The 15,851-nt window shown below is 37.4% G+C and overlaps 1 protein-coding gene across 1 annotated transcript in view; it reads left to right on the forward strand.

The window, feature by feature from the left end:
* LOC111862335 (mucin-17) overlaps positions 1–15,851 on the forward strand; it is a gene marked incomplete in the record, with an annotated part of 180,990 nt that overhangs the window by 154,055 nt on the left and 11,084 nt on the right. The window contains 6 exon segments of the mRNA XM_033750626.1: positions 1,973–2,095; positions 2,768–3,003; positions 5,229–5,501; positions 7,395–7,509; positions 13,920–14,097; positions 14,756–14,833. Coding sequence (XP_033606517.1) covers positions 1,973–2,095; positions 2,768–3,003; positions 5,229–5,501; positions 7,395–7,509; positions 13,920–14,097; positions 14,756–14,833 — 1,003 coding nt within the window.

Here is a 15,851-nt window from a genome sequence, read left to right on the forward strand (position 1 = left end):
GATTTACATTCCTCTTTCAGATCTGGAGGAAGGCCTGTGTTCACCCTAACTGTTCCACAAACACGTACTTTTCTCGAAAGTAGGTGTTCTCCAGTTGCCACACTGTTATAATAATTGTCTTGAAAGACATGGTAATTTTGATCAAGATAGGGATCCAAAACGGAAAGAATAGTTTCTTGTAATTTCTTTCCTTCACCAGAATAAATTTCTAAATTTCCAATTTGGCCTGAAGTTCTTTCAGTAACTACACGAACAAGTAGGTCATACTTTGTAAGTTTCACAGGATTATATGTTTGCATACGAAGCCTTCCCCTCCAAGGAATCACAGATTCGTCCAAAGACAGTTGTTGGTTTGGCTTATAAACTGTCCGAAATTTCTGACCGAAAAAGTTCAATAAGAGCTGAATTTTGAAAAGCCTGCTTGTTGATTGTGGTTGCAGTTTATTATCACTGAAACGCAAACACCACCAAATTTGCTCAGATCTCTTACGGCTCATTAGTTTGCCAAAAATTGGAATTTCTAAAAATGGATCTGTTGACCAATACTCTTTCAGATTATTCCTCCTTGTATGGCCCATTAGAAAGATTATTGCAAAAAAATTTCTCATTTCTGCTGAAGTGATATCCACCCACTTCAACGTCTTATAACTTCTGTCATAATGTTCACGGTTTTGGAGATAGTATCTGTTGGTTACCTGACACAGCATGTCAAAGAAACTATCTCCAAAAAACAGTTCTGCTACTTCAGACACTTGCGTTGGGTCTGATGGAATTTGCTTCACCCCTGGATTTCCAGTAAACTGTCCCAAAGCAGGCGTTTTGTCTACTTTTCCCCATGTGGCTGTCCCCACAATGTTGCTACCCGCACTTTCGTCAGAGCTACTGTCAGTTTCACTGTCTGTGGCCACAAGTTTTTGTTCGCCCCTGCCACACTCAGTATCAGATTGTGAGTCGCTATCACAAGCAGACTCACAAGGGACGTCAGACAGCTCATCGGAGAACAAGTCAGATATTTCTTGTTCTCCGAGAAAACGCCTGGACCTCTACCTCTTTTGACCTAGATCCATTTTGCACTACTAACTTCCTGCCTGGTGCATGCAGCTAGAAGATGAACAAAGGCATTTTCTTTTGGAGTGGGAAAGGAAAACAATTGGGTCATGTTACTGACTATGAAGCAAACATTCAAGAGGTCTATCACACACCAGTCATGCATCTGCCTGGCGCCAGTGCAAGGTATAGTGTGTTTCAACATAACATGTCCTAAAATCATAATAATATGCCACCGGTCCGCCACATTTAAAAGCACTGGGCATAAAAGTATGCCACTGGTCCGAAAAGTGTTAAAAATTAGTGCTTACAAGGGAAAATATGAGAAATTATATGTTTCTGTAACTTATTCCATGATTGAAGAGCTTTGTCTTCTGGGATGTAGTCTGGTGAAAGTCAAACTACATTTTGGAGAAACATACGGCCTCATCATATGAATCGAAAAAGCAGGCAAAGCAAAAAACAGCCTGCTTCATGCTCGCTTCCTGCTTGGCATAACCCTAAAGATGAATGTGCTTTTTCCTTTGAAACCCTGGTTGACTTTCACCAGACTATGTGGCATTACAACCCAGAACACATAACTATTCACAGCCACCACTGTCATAATCTCAGATCCAACAAAAGTAACAGACTGTGACAAAGTTTACACTATGCAATTAAAATATTCTACATAACAAAACTCACACTGAAAATCAAAAGTTAATCAAGCTGGTATTCCTGTGTAAAGGAACTCAAAGTACAGTCACTGAGTGGCTGCTAAGTTTTATGAAAACGGACAGGTTGATTGGAATGCAATTTGTGGAAAGACAGACACAAATACACACACACACACATACACACATGCTAATCCTATAATATTTCTATAAAATGGACATTAAGGTGTTCCTCAAGCTGTGTCTAAGTACTGGTCTATTTGTTAACATAGCTGAGCTGATTGGTTGTGAGAAATGCCATTACCATGGGACATGTTACTCACGAGGTGATGACCAATTGATGTGTGAGTGCTTCCAGTGGTATGCTGGGGAGAACTGCCACATAAATCTTAAAGGTAAGATGAAACACTTATGAGTGGGTTGTTTGGAAACACTATTACACATCAGATGAGATGTTAAAAAGATCAGGAATGGTGAAGTTGTAGAGGGATGATTGGAACTCCCTGTGACATATTTAAATAATATTATCCTGGAATTTGTTAGAAGGGACTCAGAACAAACAGGCATCCAGATGACTAAAGAGGGCTAAACCGTAGTTCTGTTAATGTTCTAATAAACATCCAACATTTTAAATGCAGGTTGGTCCTCGTACCCAATTTCAGCACAGCATTCAGAAATAATAATGAATTTAGGAAGGAAATTGTAATGGTTTATTTTAAGATACCATATATTTCTATCAAAACCAGGTTTCTTAAAACCTACTTCAATAATATCCTCCCATAAATTTGTTATCTATTTCATATAATCATTCCGTCGCCCCAATTTTCTTCCTATGGTTACAGAATAGTATATACTGCTTTTGCAAGGCACAATGCAACCTATATGCTCATAAACTTTAAAGTGGGTGGTATCGTGGTGGTAAACAAAGGAAAACATCAGTTAACATCACATTTTTTTTTTGTAGAATCTGAATGTAATAGTAAGTTAGAATAATTCAATGTTACACGTGTCATTTAACACTGGCATCTCAATACCGTTATCATGAATGAAACTACAATTTGTTGCAGTACTGCTCATTGCGCTGGTCACAATTGGAGCAATACTCCTTGGCTTGCTGATTGTGTGTGTGGTGCTGACCTGCCTTAAGCGCTCATCACAGCATGCCTGCAGCACAGGGACAGGATTCTTAAGGTATCGTAGTCCCACACACACACTTGACAAGCGTGCCATGATCCAAGATTCTAGCAGTGAAGGCAGTGCTGCAGATCATGGTCCTGTGTCCTACCTCACGCCTACACATCAGGTACATGAAAGATAACAAGACAGTTCCAGATATTATAAGACAAATTATGAGGATAAAATATTTTACTGCATTTATTTAGCAATGAAATTCATAGATATGAAATAAGATGTAAGTATTCCTTGCTCAAAGTAGTCAGCATCACTGAATGAGCAACTGTTCTGCTACTGATTTTGATTGTTACAACAAGTACAGTAACAGCTCTTTTGATCATTTGGTTATTTTTATCATTAATTCCATGGGACTGCATACCATAGGCACCAGTGTTCATGCCAAGACCAAAGAATTTTATGTGATACTGAAACCTGACTGAATGGTTTAACTTTTAGTTACTATAGGATTCTGACGATGGTGTATAACACACTGATATGTTGGGTTTTTGGACTTTATCCATCGTCCTGGTTTTTAAGATAACAAAATAAAAACACGACGTTTCGGAAACTGGATCTGTTTCCGTCCTCAGGTGAAGGAAAACACCTATTCTGTTGGGTCCGTTGGAAAGAGCTAGCCTCAATCATTGGACTTGAGGCTAGCTCCTTCTAACGGACCCAACTGAATAGGTGTTTTCCTTCACCTGAGGACGGAAACAGATCCAGTTTCCGAAACGTCGTGTTTTTATTTTGTTATCTTAAAAACCAGGACGATGGATAAAGTCCAAAAACCCAACATATCAGTGGGTTTAACTTTTGTTTGTTTGTTTTTTATTCGCCCTGTAGATCAATTACATTGACATAGGACATGTCATTCATATTATACAATTACTGAAATACAGTAATGATTATAAATTCAACATATTTTATGTATTCACTTATCAGTAGCTGATATTGAAGAATTCTTCATTGAGAGAGTCTGTGTAATAACAGCTTCCTTTAATCCTTTGATAACAAATCATGTATTCTCATTTTCCAATCTATTTGGAATACTATTAGTCTGTATATTCTTTCAACATTAAGCCTGAAATTACTTCATACTCAATGTACATCTTCACTAAAATGTCCATTCCTTTACTAGAAGTGCTTCTGTTGAAAATGTCTCATAACCTTACTAATTTCAACAAGGACTGTATTTTGCTTCCTGATATTTTCATTCACAAACCAAAAAGGATCAAATGTGTCAGGCATGTAGCATGCATGGGGATATGAGAAATGAAGAAAGCTATTTTGATGGAAAATTTTAAGGAAATAATCATGTGGGAACTTTGGCTTAAATGTGAATATAATTTTAAAGGAGATCTTAAGAAGCAGGTTGTGAGAATGCAGAATACATTCAAATGGTTCCTGTTGGCACAGTAAGGATCCTTCAGATTTCATAACAAGCAAGGAATTTCTTGACCAGCTAACGAACTACTAGCTTCCCTAGAACTCTGCTCCATGGAATTGATTATGTACCTTAGTTAGTTATAAAATCGCTGGCTTCCCATCGTGGCAGGCCGGGTTCGATCCCAGGTATGGTCAAGTGGGATTTGTGGTGGACAAAGTGGCGCTGGGGCAGGTTTTCTCTGAGTACTTCGGTTTCCCCTGCCTATCTTCATTCCACAAATTGCTCCACAATCACCCTCACCTATCATCTGGGGCTGGTACAATAGGCCAGAAATGGCCACAGTACAAGGGACTTAGTCCCATCCCATTAGCAATAAAAAAAATAGTTATAAAATATTTAGTGTTATTAATTATTTTAATGACTAGAGTCTTTAGGCCTTAACTTATATACCCAGACATTGCTTTTGTGATATTTGTAACCTTCATAATATTTGTTTTGTACAATTTATGTTTTCATATGTTTTGTTCTTCTTCTTCATTTAGTGTTTGCCTGTAACTGGGTTTTAAGCCACTGCAAATCAATTTGATAGATAAACTGTATTCAATCATCATCTTCAGCATTACATAATCACTGCCACCACTATCATCATCATTATCATTCTGGTGGTATGAGTTACACAGTACCACAGTATGTAAGGACTACATTAACAGTTTCAGTGATTCCACATACAAATTTTCCATTCAGAATTACACTGTAATCATAATGTAATGCATCTACACAAATATGCCTGCTCCACAGACAATATTTCCATAATCAAAGAAAAATGTAACAATATTGCACACATTCGGAGACTATACAGTATAGTATAGGGTATAACCATAATGATGTTACTGATACTCATACAGTAGAGTATAATACAGTAAATTATATTAATATAGTGTAGTATAGCCCAAATTGTGATATTACAGCCTGCTAGCACATATGGGTCACAAATGAAGTCAGCTTTAGTTCATGCTGGAAACAGAAAGACATCTGGTGCTGTTGAAATGTCAGATGAGGGAATGGCATATTCAGACCAGCGGGATCGCTCATTGACAGTAATGATCCCTCGAGCAAAATACAGGCCAATACCACCAACATCACCATTACTTGCCATGTCCACATTTGGTGCTGAACAAAAACGAGCAATTGCTAAGGAGCAACAGAAGCTTCTGAGCTACTTGGAGACAGGGAATAAGCAAGTAAGAACTGCTGAATGGTATTTGTTTTACACTGACATACATGTTTTATTATATTTCTGGAACTGGCAGAATTTCTTTTTCTTGAAATTTTGCAAAATTTACATTTTTGTTTCAAATTCACTTATCATGATGCACAGATCATTCAGTTCACATACTAACAAATATTAAATTTAACAAGTTCTGGGAAGAACTAATTGCCCAATTTCATTCGACATGACATGGGCTGCACAGAAAACTATGCACTCAACAATTCTTCTACTGTTGCATGTATGTGTTGCCACAGGAGTGTGTTCACCCAGCTGCTGCCTAGCAACATTGGGGGGAATACAGACAGACAGACTGATTGGAAGGATTTATAAATGTTATATTTTAGAGTCCTGTCACATTGATTCATGTCCATGATATGTATTTTTGCTAACCGTCTTACAGCGCACACAATTTCACCTTTCTCTTCACTTTTACACTACATGTTTCGGCACTAATGTGCCATCTTCAGGTGTGTCTCTATCCATGTCAAACTACTGCACTGCATGCCATAATGTCTCCATCACAAAATGACTATAATGTGTATTCGTCATGTATAACAACACATTCTAAATACTAAAACATTTCAGGATTCGTCACCCATACGTCGTATCTCGCGTATTTGAGATACGACGTATGGATGACGAATTTAAATGTTTTGGTATTTAGAATTTGTTATACATGACAAATACACATTTTAGTCATTTTATGATGGAGAAGTGATGGCATGCAGGGCAGTAGTTTGACGTGGATAGAGACACACCTGAAGATGGCACATTAGTGCCGAAACATGTAGTGTAAAAGTGAAGAGAAAGGTGAAATTGTGTGCACTGTAAGACAGTTAGCAAAAATACACGTCAAGGATTTATAAAGTATGCCGTCGAGGTGGGCTAAGGTGCCATGATATACATACCAGGTTTCATAAAGACTGGTTCAGGCATTCAAAGGTTGATAGATGGGGATACACAGACAACAAGGTGGTCTCATAACCCTGCTTTAATTTTTTTAATGAGGAAAGTAGGCTAAAAATGATTAGCCCTGCCTGAAGTGCTAGGTATCTCTTTAGAGTAACAAAATATCCAATTATATTCTTATTTAGGGTGTATGAATTATGTGTGTCACGGAAATTGCTTGCCGAAACTGCATGCTCTTTGCTGAAATACAAATATTAATACATAACTGATGAACTGACTGATGGGTGTAAATATGGTGTTAGTATACAGGCAGAATCTTTCAGCACCCTACATCACGATCACTAAAAGAATGTGAAGACTGACACAGCATGAAGTCTGCATTAAGTAGATGATTTAAAACCAGTCTCTAAGATATGTTTCTCAATGCCAAAATCGAGAACTCATGGTCAAAAATTGTATCTATTCCAGATAAAAAATTGCATAATCAGCAACTCTTGCTTCACGTATTGTTACATTTGTAGTACACATTCTCGTCTACTTTCATCCCTAACTGGATGTAAACCAAAAGTCAGATGACTAGAATGCACAAATTCTGGATGCCAGGAGGCCTAAATCGTTCATGATGCTTCTTTGAATTTTCTTCTGAATTATATTACTACCAGCACACAACCCATCAAAGATGATGGGAAAACTGCTGTAACTTCCTTCCTTTCCCCACTTCACATTTTTATTTCCTTCCTTCCCATCCCTTTTATTTGCCTGTCCTATTATCATATCTACCTCCTTCCTTCCTCACTTTTCTTCACATTATTACACTTCCCTAAATTTATAGATTTGTGTAGGCCTGTCAGATGCAAATTTTATCATTATCACTGCCCCCTTACTATACTGAGGAAGGAGGAGATGAACAGCAAATACCGGAGACCTTCAGACATCATTTATTTTCCATACACAGGAAAACCGAAATGCTGCCAACATAAGAAAGAAACAAAGTAACTCCACAAATCAAACAAATGAACCAGCTCCCCCATCTTCCAGGAAATCATCAGCTCCTCGGAAACCTTCCACAGGTAACCAGTAGTGTATGGTTTGTAGGTTTATAGCAACTTTCAAAGATCTCTGGACAGAGGCTAGTAATGTAAGTACTGAAGTCAACTACATTTAAATACACCAGTGGACTTGATAACGACTAAATTAATACACTCACTAATGCATAAGATATGTATATTTTAGCAATTAATGATATAATAATAAATCAGAATTAAGGTGATGGTAATCTGGCATGCAATTTGATGTAGTTTGGCTAATAGATATCAGTATTTCAGCAGAATGTGCTGCCTCCATCTTTAGAATCATAACACCAGAACCTATCTACCACACTTCCTTTCTTCCCCTCAGTGCTACAGCTCAGGGAGAGCTTTGTCCTCCTGTTCTCTATTCTTCATCTATCCTACCCATCCTTTCACTTTCATTTTATGGAGATCATCATGTACATCCTCCAACTAACTCAGCTCCTTTGCTGATGTAAATTTCCATTCAATCCAGCCATCCATCCAAGGCTGACTCTCTGGTTTCTGAAAAATTTAGTTTTTATGGTGTGAGGTTGTTAGCCTCACACCCAACCCCCAACCTGGAGAACCAGGGTATCCTTCTTCATCTGGCTGCTACCCCTTGACCTGTCTGGTATGGGTGACCCTACCAGTAGCTACACTACCTCCAGCATAGCTCTCAGCTCTACCACACTACATGACCAACATCCCAGGAGATGAATTTTAACACTCAGTGCTCTAAGAACCTCATCTCATATTGAGAAGATTATTTTCTCTGGTAGAGGGAATGTGAACATTCTCAGTGATTATATGAAACATGCCTGATATAAGAGCTGATTTGAAAAACTTGCATGTCTGGGAGATACTATATATAGAATGGAGACATAACATCAACAGTCTGTTGCATAATATTCCACCACCAAACAAGCACAGTGCTCTTTGTCAGAACTGGTTACAAACACTACATGGTTTGGTTCTTACTAAATAATCTTCAGGTGGGATACAATACTGATGCTCAAGCAAATTAAATGTATATACTAGTATGTTGGACATTATTATATGTATTTAATACTCACAATAATGACCAAGAGGGCTAAGTACAAGTGATGTTACTTACAATAATGACTAAAAAATGAGCCAGGATAGCTCAATCAATAGAGTGACAGACTATGGGCTTGGTGGGGGTTCAATTCCCAGCATGGAAAATACATTTTTCTCTTCACCATAGCATCCATAGCATCCAGAATGGCTCTGGCACCCACTCGGTTGGTACCAGGGACTCTGTCCCTGGGGATAAAGCAGCCAGTGCGTGAAGCTGTAAACTCACCTCCATCTAATGCCAAGGTCAAGAATGGTAGCACTATACCTCCACTCCCTTATACATCTTCGTGGAGCAGTGCTTAATCAAGTAAGCATAGGAACTTTACCTTAATAATGATTAAGACTCAATAAAGTAGCACAGTGTTTATGTTCATTCAGTGACTTGACATGTTAAACATCCTATGTAACCAGTATCCATGGAAAGCACATTATCTGTCTACAAAATCTGTTTACCTTCCTATACAGTTACTACTTGTCCTGTTGGTGGTCATGATATGGACATTAACTTACACCATGTATACTCTATTTCCCTATTATCTTCGAAGGAATGTCCTATGACACAACATTTCTATCACAGACCATTCATAATTTATTTACATCCATAAACTGCTACACAAGTACAATTGGACAAGCCAGTTTAAACCATCTAAAATACTACAAGTCAACAACTCCTAAAAATGTACAAAATGATACACAAGACTAAGAACAATACAATCATCTTACAATCATCGTCCGCCCCGCTGAAGCTAGCAACCTTGGATGACAACCGCTAACAATCCAATATTAAGCAGCACGTACACTTATACCATCTGTATTCATCCACACTGCATCGCCTTTTATATGTGTTTATAAATGCACACAAAAGGTATAGCACAAATAGGGGAGATGAGGAATGTTTATATATAATAAGGGAATGCGCACAATGTGCATAGAGTAATTGTTTTTTTTTTATTCGCGACTGTATTTGGTTATCGATGTGGTTAGGTTTTTGCATATGGTAATGTGGTGTCTACTGCACTTTTTATCACAGTGTTTACACACACACACGCGTCATTTGCGTCGTGGAAACGTTCGTTCTTGCATATCTTGTGGTGGAATCCGTGTGTTGCCAACCTAGTAATTGTGTGTCGTAATTTTCTGTTGGGTCCTGTCCAGGTTCTGTCAGTCATTGCATCAGTGCTGTAGAACTCTTCCCATATTTCCTCTCTTTTTTGTTTTCTTTCTTTGATAACTTCCTCTGAGTTTTTTGTGCTTGGCAGTTGATATCTGAGTTCTTCTATTAGGAAATTTTCCTTGCAGAGTTCGTATGTTAGTCTGGATTGTGTGTTCTTAGGAAGCCCTAGCGCTAGTTTAAGGTATCTTGCCTTCACTTGTTCTATTTTCCGCAGGTTTTGTTTGGATAGTTTTTCCCAGGTTATCTCTATGCCATATAGTAGTATGGAACAAATTTTTGCATGGAATATTTTCATTGCTGTTTCTAGCGATAATAGTTGCAGGTTTCGGATGGTGTATATAGCTTTGATGGCTGCTGTGCATTTTTCTGTTATGTGTGCCGTGAATGTTGTAGATGTAGACTGCAGTGTTAAGCCGAGGTATTTATATTGTTTTACTGATTTTATGTGTTCTCCATTAAATTTTATTTCATCATTTTTTCCTTTTTTTCCTCCTTTTCTGAAAGTCATTAGTTGGGTTTTGTTTTTATTTATTTGAAGTTTGTGTTGTCTTGCCCAGCTCTCCAGTGTAGTGGAGGCTTCCTGTAGCTCCTCAATATTTTTTCCTCCAATTGTCATATCGTCTGCGTACATAATTAATTGTACCCCTGTGTGTTTTTCCATTGTTTTGGCCAAGTCTGCTGTTGTAATATTGAATAGTAATGGGCTGAGGGGGTCCCCTTGCAGTACACCATTTGTTTGGGTTATTTCTTCGGATTCTGACACCGTCTTTTATTATGATTTTATTGTTTTTGAGGATGTCTCCTATTAGTCTTGTTGTTGTGTTCTCTTCTCCTACTATTTCCCTCAGTTTTGTTGTGATTATACTCCTGTTGAGTAGGTCGAATGCCTTGCTATAATCTATGAAAACTACATGGTATTTTCCTTGTGAGGAATGTATATAGGATATTGGTGGGAAAGCCAGAAGGTGAGAGACCACTGTGAAGACCAAGGTGTAGATGGGTGGACAACATTAAAATGGATCTTAGAAAGATAGGATGGGTTAGTATGGATTGGATTGATCTGGCTAAGAATAGGGACCAGTGGAGGGCTCTTGTTAACACAGTAATGAAACTTTTGGTTCCATATAATGCTGGGAAATTCTTGAGTAGCTGCAGAAATGGGGGCTCCTCAAGAATGGCTCAGCTCCATGAGTAAGTAAGTAAGTACACAAATGGTACACACTAATAATAATTTAATTCCAAAAGATTCTGAAGATGGTAACACCCACGATTATTGAGTTTTTAACTTTGCCCATTCCTTGGTATTATAAAGGACACAGTGTTTTAGAAACTGGATGTGGTCTGGTCTTTTGATGAAAGGGTGGGACGCATCTCTTTGTTTGGTCCATTGGAAAGAGGTTATCTTTTTCACTGGATCTGTGATTGAGGTTAGCTCTTTCTAATGCACCCAACAGAGTAAATGCCTCCAACCCTTTCCGCTGAAGATGGAAACAGATAGTTCTCGAAACGTCGTGTTGTTTGGAATACCTGACAATGGACAAAGTCCAAAAATTCAGTAGTCCTCGCTAATAATAACGCCTAACTTACATCATTTACACTGTAGTATTTTCACTCATTCCATCACTAACATTCAATTCCTTGTATCAGAAATTATTTTTACAGTATTCCTCTATATACACACTACACGCTGCTCTTGAAAAAGCAATTAGTTTATGTACACCAAATAATTCACGTACATAGTTCTCATGATGCTTCACTTTCTTTAAAGTCATAGTACTTCTTTATCAAATACGTATTCGCTCTGAATCTAAATCTGCTAGTAAGCTTACTCATTATATTTTAACAGAATATGACCATATAAATACTTTGAAAACAGTTCTGAATTTAGCAACACTGACACAAATCTTACCAAAATACGTATAAAAAAATCCCTACGAAGTAAGAAAAAAATCTCACATAGCCCACTTTAAGACAGAATTTACAGGAATTTTTAATTTCAATGCATGTATATGGGTTTATCGCCTAAAATGCGTCATATGAACGCATGTTAATGCTGTATCTTAGCGTCCTGTTGTAGTTGGTATTGGAATTTATTTTCAGTTGTTTACTGTCCACCATGTTATAGTATAATGATTTAAAATTAAAATTGTTTTAAAATTCGCAGCAGAGCGGAAGGCACAGTAGTACCACAGAACTTCAACGCCACTGATGATGGCCAAGCAGGCCAAAACATGTAGTGCAGTGAAAAATGTTAAAAGGATTTAATTTTAAATCTTTATATTGTTGCATGGTGGACGGCCAACAACAGAAAATAAATTCAAATTCATATTAAACAACTCGGGAAGGGACTGGAAAGGTGCAATCCATGCAGAAGCACACAAATTTTCCACATGCATTCCTTTACAACACAGCATCCTGAATGCTCATAGTACTGAAGAGTTTTTATAGAAACGTTGACAATATTAAGTAGCAAGAGTTCTGGCTTCATGGACCTAGAACCTTTTAGTCTAGTGAAAGTCAGCTGATGCTTCTGAGGAACACAACGCCTCCATCTTCAAGGTTGAAGAGTGGGCTAAGCAAGAAACCTGCATGAAGCTGGCAGCAAGCAGAGCAGGCTCTGATTCATGCTGGTTTCTTACTGAGCTGCAGTGGCACAAGGTTTGTATCAAATTTCATCAAAATATGTCCAGAAATTCATGAGATCAAAATATGCTGATGGAAGGACAGTTATACTTGATATCCACTACATGCAAGATTTTATTCACATTGTGCAAAGAAGGTAAAATATCTTATACAGTACTTGTAATATCTGGCTGAAAGAAACTATACTCAGTAGAGAAAGGGTGAAGAATTTTAATATAGAATTTTTCAAAAATGTATTTTTGATACCTCTTGGCTGCAGTCTGGGCTTAGAAAACCAAGTGGCATAGATTTTGACTACAATTAATAGTAATGAGCTATACCTGACCGATAACAAGAGTCAATGGTAAGCTACTGTAGTATTGCCACCATTTGTATAGTTGAAGCTGCACTGTAACTTCATTTGGGAGAGAGACATTGACTATATCCTAACAGACAACTTAATAAATATATTTAAAACTTATTAATCAAACATTCAATGATACTGGTTCACTTTTAATCCATAGGAAAGGCCAGCGGTTCATAATCATCACTGTTTTTCTTGTGTTCTTATTACTATACTGCAAATTGATAATAATTCACTTTAATATTTTTTTTGCATGTGATTTCCTTTGTATTATTCTCCCTTGCAAATATCCTACATACTTTATGCAGCACTCGCAGATATTTTGCACCATCCTATTGGTCACAGATTCATCAGTACCACCACTTCTTCCATTGTGAATATTTAGTTTTGTTGGCACTCTTGGTTTTGTGTTTCCTTTCATCGCACACATGCTTTAGTTGTTAGGTTTTGGCACTTGGGGAAATGTATAAAAGAGAATTTCTAGGGGAAATGTATAAAAGAGAATTTCTACATTATCTCTACAAACACAATAATACACTAATAGATGAAAAGAAAACTGACTAAAACAATCATAGCAATATTTTATTTGACACAGCCGTAATATACACAGACACACCTCCATAGAACCACATGCGCATGCTCATACAAACATTCATAAATCAATGACACATCCTACACAACACCACAACCCCACTCACACATACAGAAACAATACAATACAGGTATGACAATTAATAATCGTTAGTGGTTATAATCTCAAAAATACCTAAATATCTATATACTGCACATTCAAGAATTCAGTCTGCTTGCCAAACATACAGACAACTAGTCTGAGCAGACATGACAGTCACATTTAGATTATAGGTCATTTATGTAACTAGGCAATACCATACCTATCTGAATGGCTAGTTCACTGCATGTGAACATGCCTCGTACATCAGGAGATATAAATTTTATCTTACTTTCTAATTAATTGTATGTGGGAATTCCATATTGCTAAAAGATTGATAAAAGTAGTAGGACACCGAAATGAAGTATATGTACCCCTAACCAAAATTGCAAATTTCCAGATTAGTCCTACAAACTTATGGAGATGTAGCAGACATTTTCATGTTATGAACATAAATAGTAACATATAAGGCTATTAATCATGTTGCTTGTGCTGGGTAGGTGCTCTTGTATCAGCTGGATTTGAGGTATCTGCCACTGTGGGCCATAAGGAACCAGACTCAGATCCTGATGTAACTGCAGTGACTGCACATGGTAATGGTGGTAACAGTGGAGATAACAACCACAACACTCTTGCAAGCAGTGGCTCTCACTTCACCACAATGCGCACTAATGACAGGTAACTATACGAGTATATTATTATTGCCTTCCTAACTGCTGATATCAGAAAGCATTGTAATGCTTCCCTAATGCCTTTTAAGGCTCATTTTTCCACATTCTTATCATTTATGTTTTAATCAGCTTTCTTCATTGTGTTTGCATCAAACTTTATGAAAACATAACAGGCCAAACAGATATTTTAAGAATTACAAAACTGGCAGAATTATATAACGTAATGCAATGAACTTTATATAAATAATAATGATTCTATGAATGGACAGTATACCCAGTTTTAATTTTGATTTTCAGTGTCAATTTAGTAAAATACACAGAAATAATACATAAGATAATTTTTTTATGTCAAAAAATGGGTGTAAAACATTGTGTGCTGTTAAGTAATGACCACGCACATGATATATGAGGGTGCTACTCCCTCAAGCATGAAATATAGCTATTTAATCCAGTCCTTCATGTTTGCATTGACTTAAACATGAAGTAGAATTTATTTGAAACAATTTTCACACTAAAAAGCAGATTACAATTGATGTCCTCTAGAAGAACCTAGCTTATACTGTCCACATGACACCAGACTTCCTATAATCTTGCTTGCACTTACTTCTCGCTGTTCATTATTGTTCAAACATGTAACTTCCTGTCACAATTTGTAATTTTTACAGCAAGACAAACAAGCCAGAGCTGGCAGCTGAATCAGCAACAGATTCGCAACAAGATACGAACTCAAGGGTGCAGGAACTGTAAGCACTTCTTCTTGGTCTATCTAGCTCAAATACTATAGTCTTCTTACAGATCACTGCCTGTCTCTTACTTCAAAATCTCAAGCATGTTAAATACTTCACAAATAATAGCTCAAGAGACTTCGCATATTAAAACCGAGAGAGGAATGAGCACTGACTAATGTGTTATGAAGGAATATAATCAACTGTAGCAAAGTTTCTTTATGCATCTAGGAATCTGTCAATTAGAACACACCCAACGTTTAGTAGCCATTCCTGTCGGAACTTATTTTAACATATGTAAGATTTGAGGTTTTCACGGCGGTGACTATGAAGAAAGCAGTCTTCTGGGATTTGGCACCATGTATATGTGGTGTTAACCGACGTTTCGGAGGAACGTATCACCTCTATCTTCAGGGTAGAAGGAAAAATATAAGAAATCCGCAAGCGAAGAGACCGTGAGAACCGGTAAAAGCAGACTGGTGTTGGAAATATACACAGCTATGTGAGAGCAGAGAGGGAAGGGGGGAAGGGCAAGTATACAAGTGAAATCAGTAGTGTNGTGATAAGTGGTTATACTTGGCTATGATACTATTATCTTCCTCTGTCAGCAGGCAACATGGTGCAATATATTTCTGTATTACTGAGTTGCATGATTCCCATAGAAGAAGAGAGTGAAGGAGCGCCTTGTCATTATACAGGCTTGCTCTTAGAAATATGACGTGTTCAACGATTATATTTGTTCATATAAACATGCAGTGTAGGCCAAGCTTGCAGACTGGTGGCAGCAACTGTACATGTTCATGTCACATAACCAGAACAGAGAGCAAAACCATAAAATGAACATATGGATAGGTTCTCTGAAAATGTGACAAAGTTAAAATATTTTGGAATGACAATAAAAAATCAAAATTGTACCCATGAAGAAATTAACTTTTTGACTGGCGCGAAGGGTATTTAAATCCCACCCCTGTCCTGGCAGGCCCTTTAAACCTTATGTCGCTAAAATGCATGTAGTTACTTTTTCCTAAAAAACTTA

Source organism: Cryptotermes secundus, unplaced genomic scaffold (genome assembly GCF_002891405.2).
Source record: "Cryptotermes secundus unplaced genomic scaffold, Csec_1.0 scaffold408, whole genome shotgun sequence".
NCBI classification, from domain to species: domain Eukaryota; kingdom Metazoa; phylum Arthropoda; class Insecta; order Blattodea; family Kalotermitidae; genus Cryptotermes; species Cryptotermes secundus.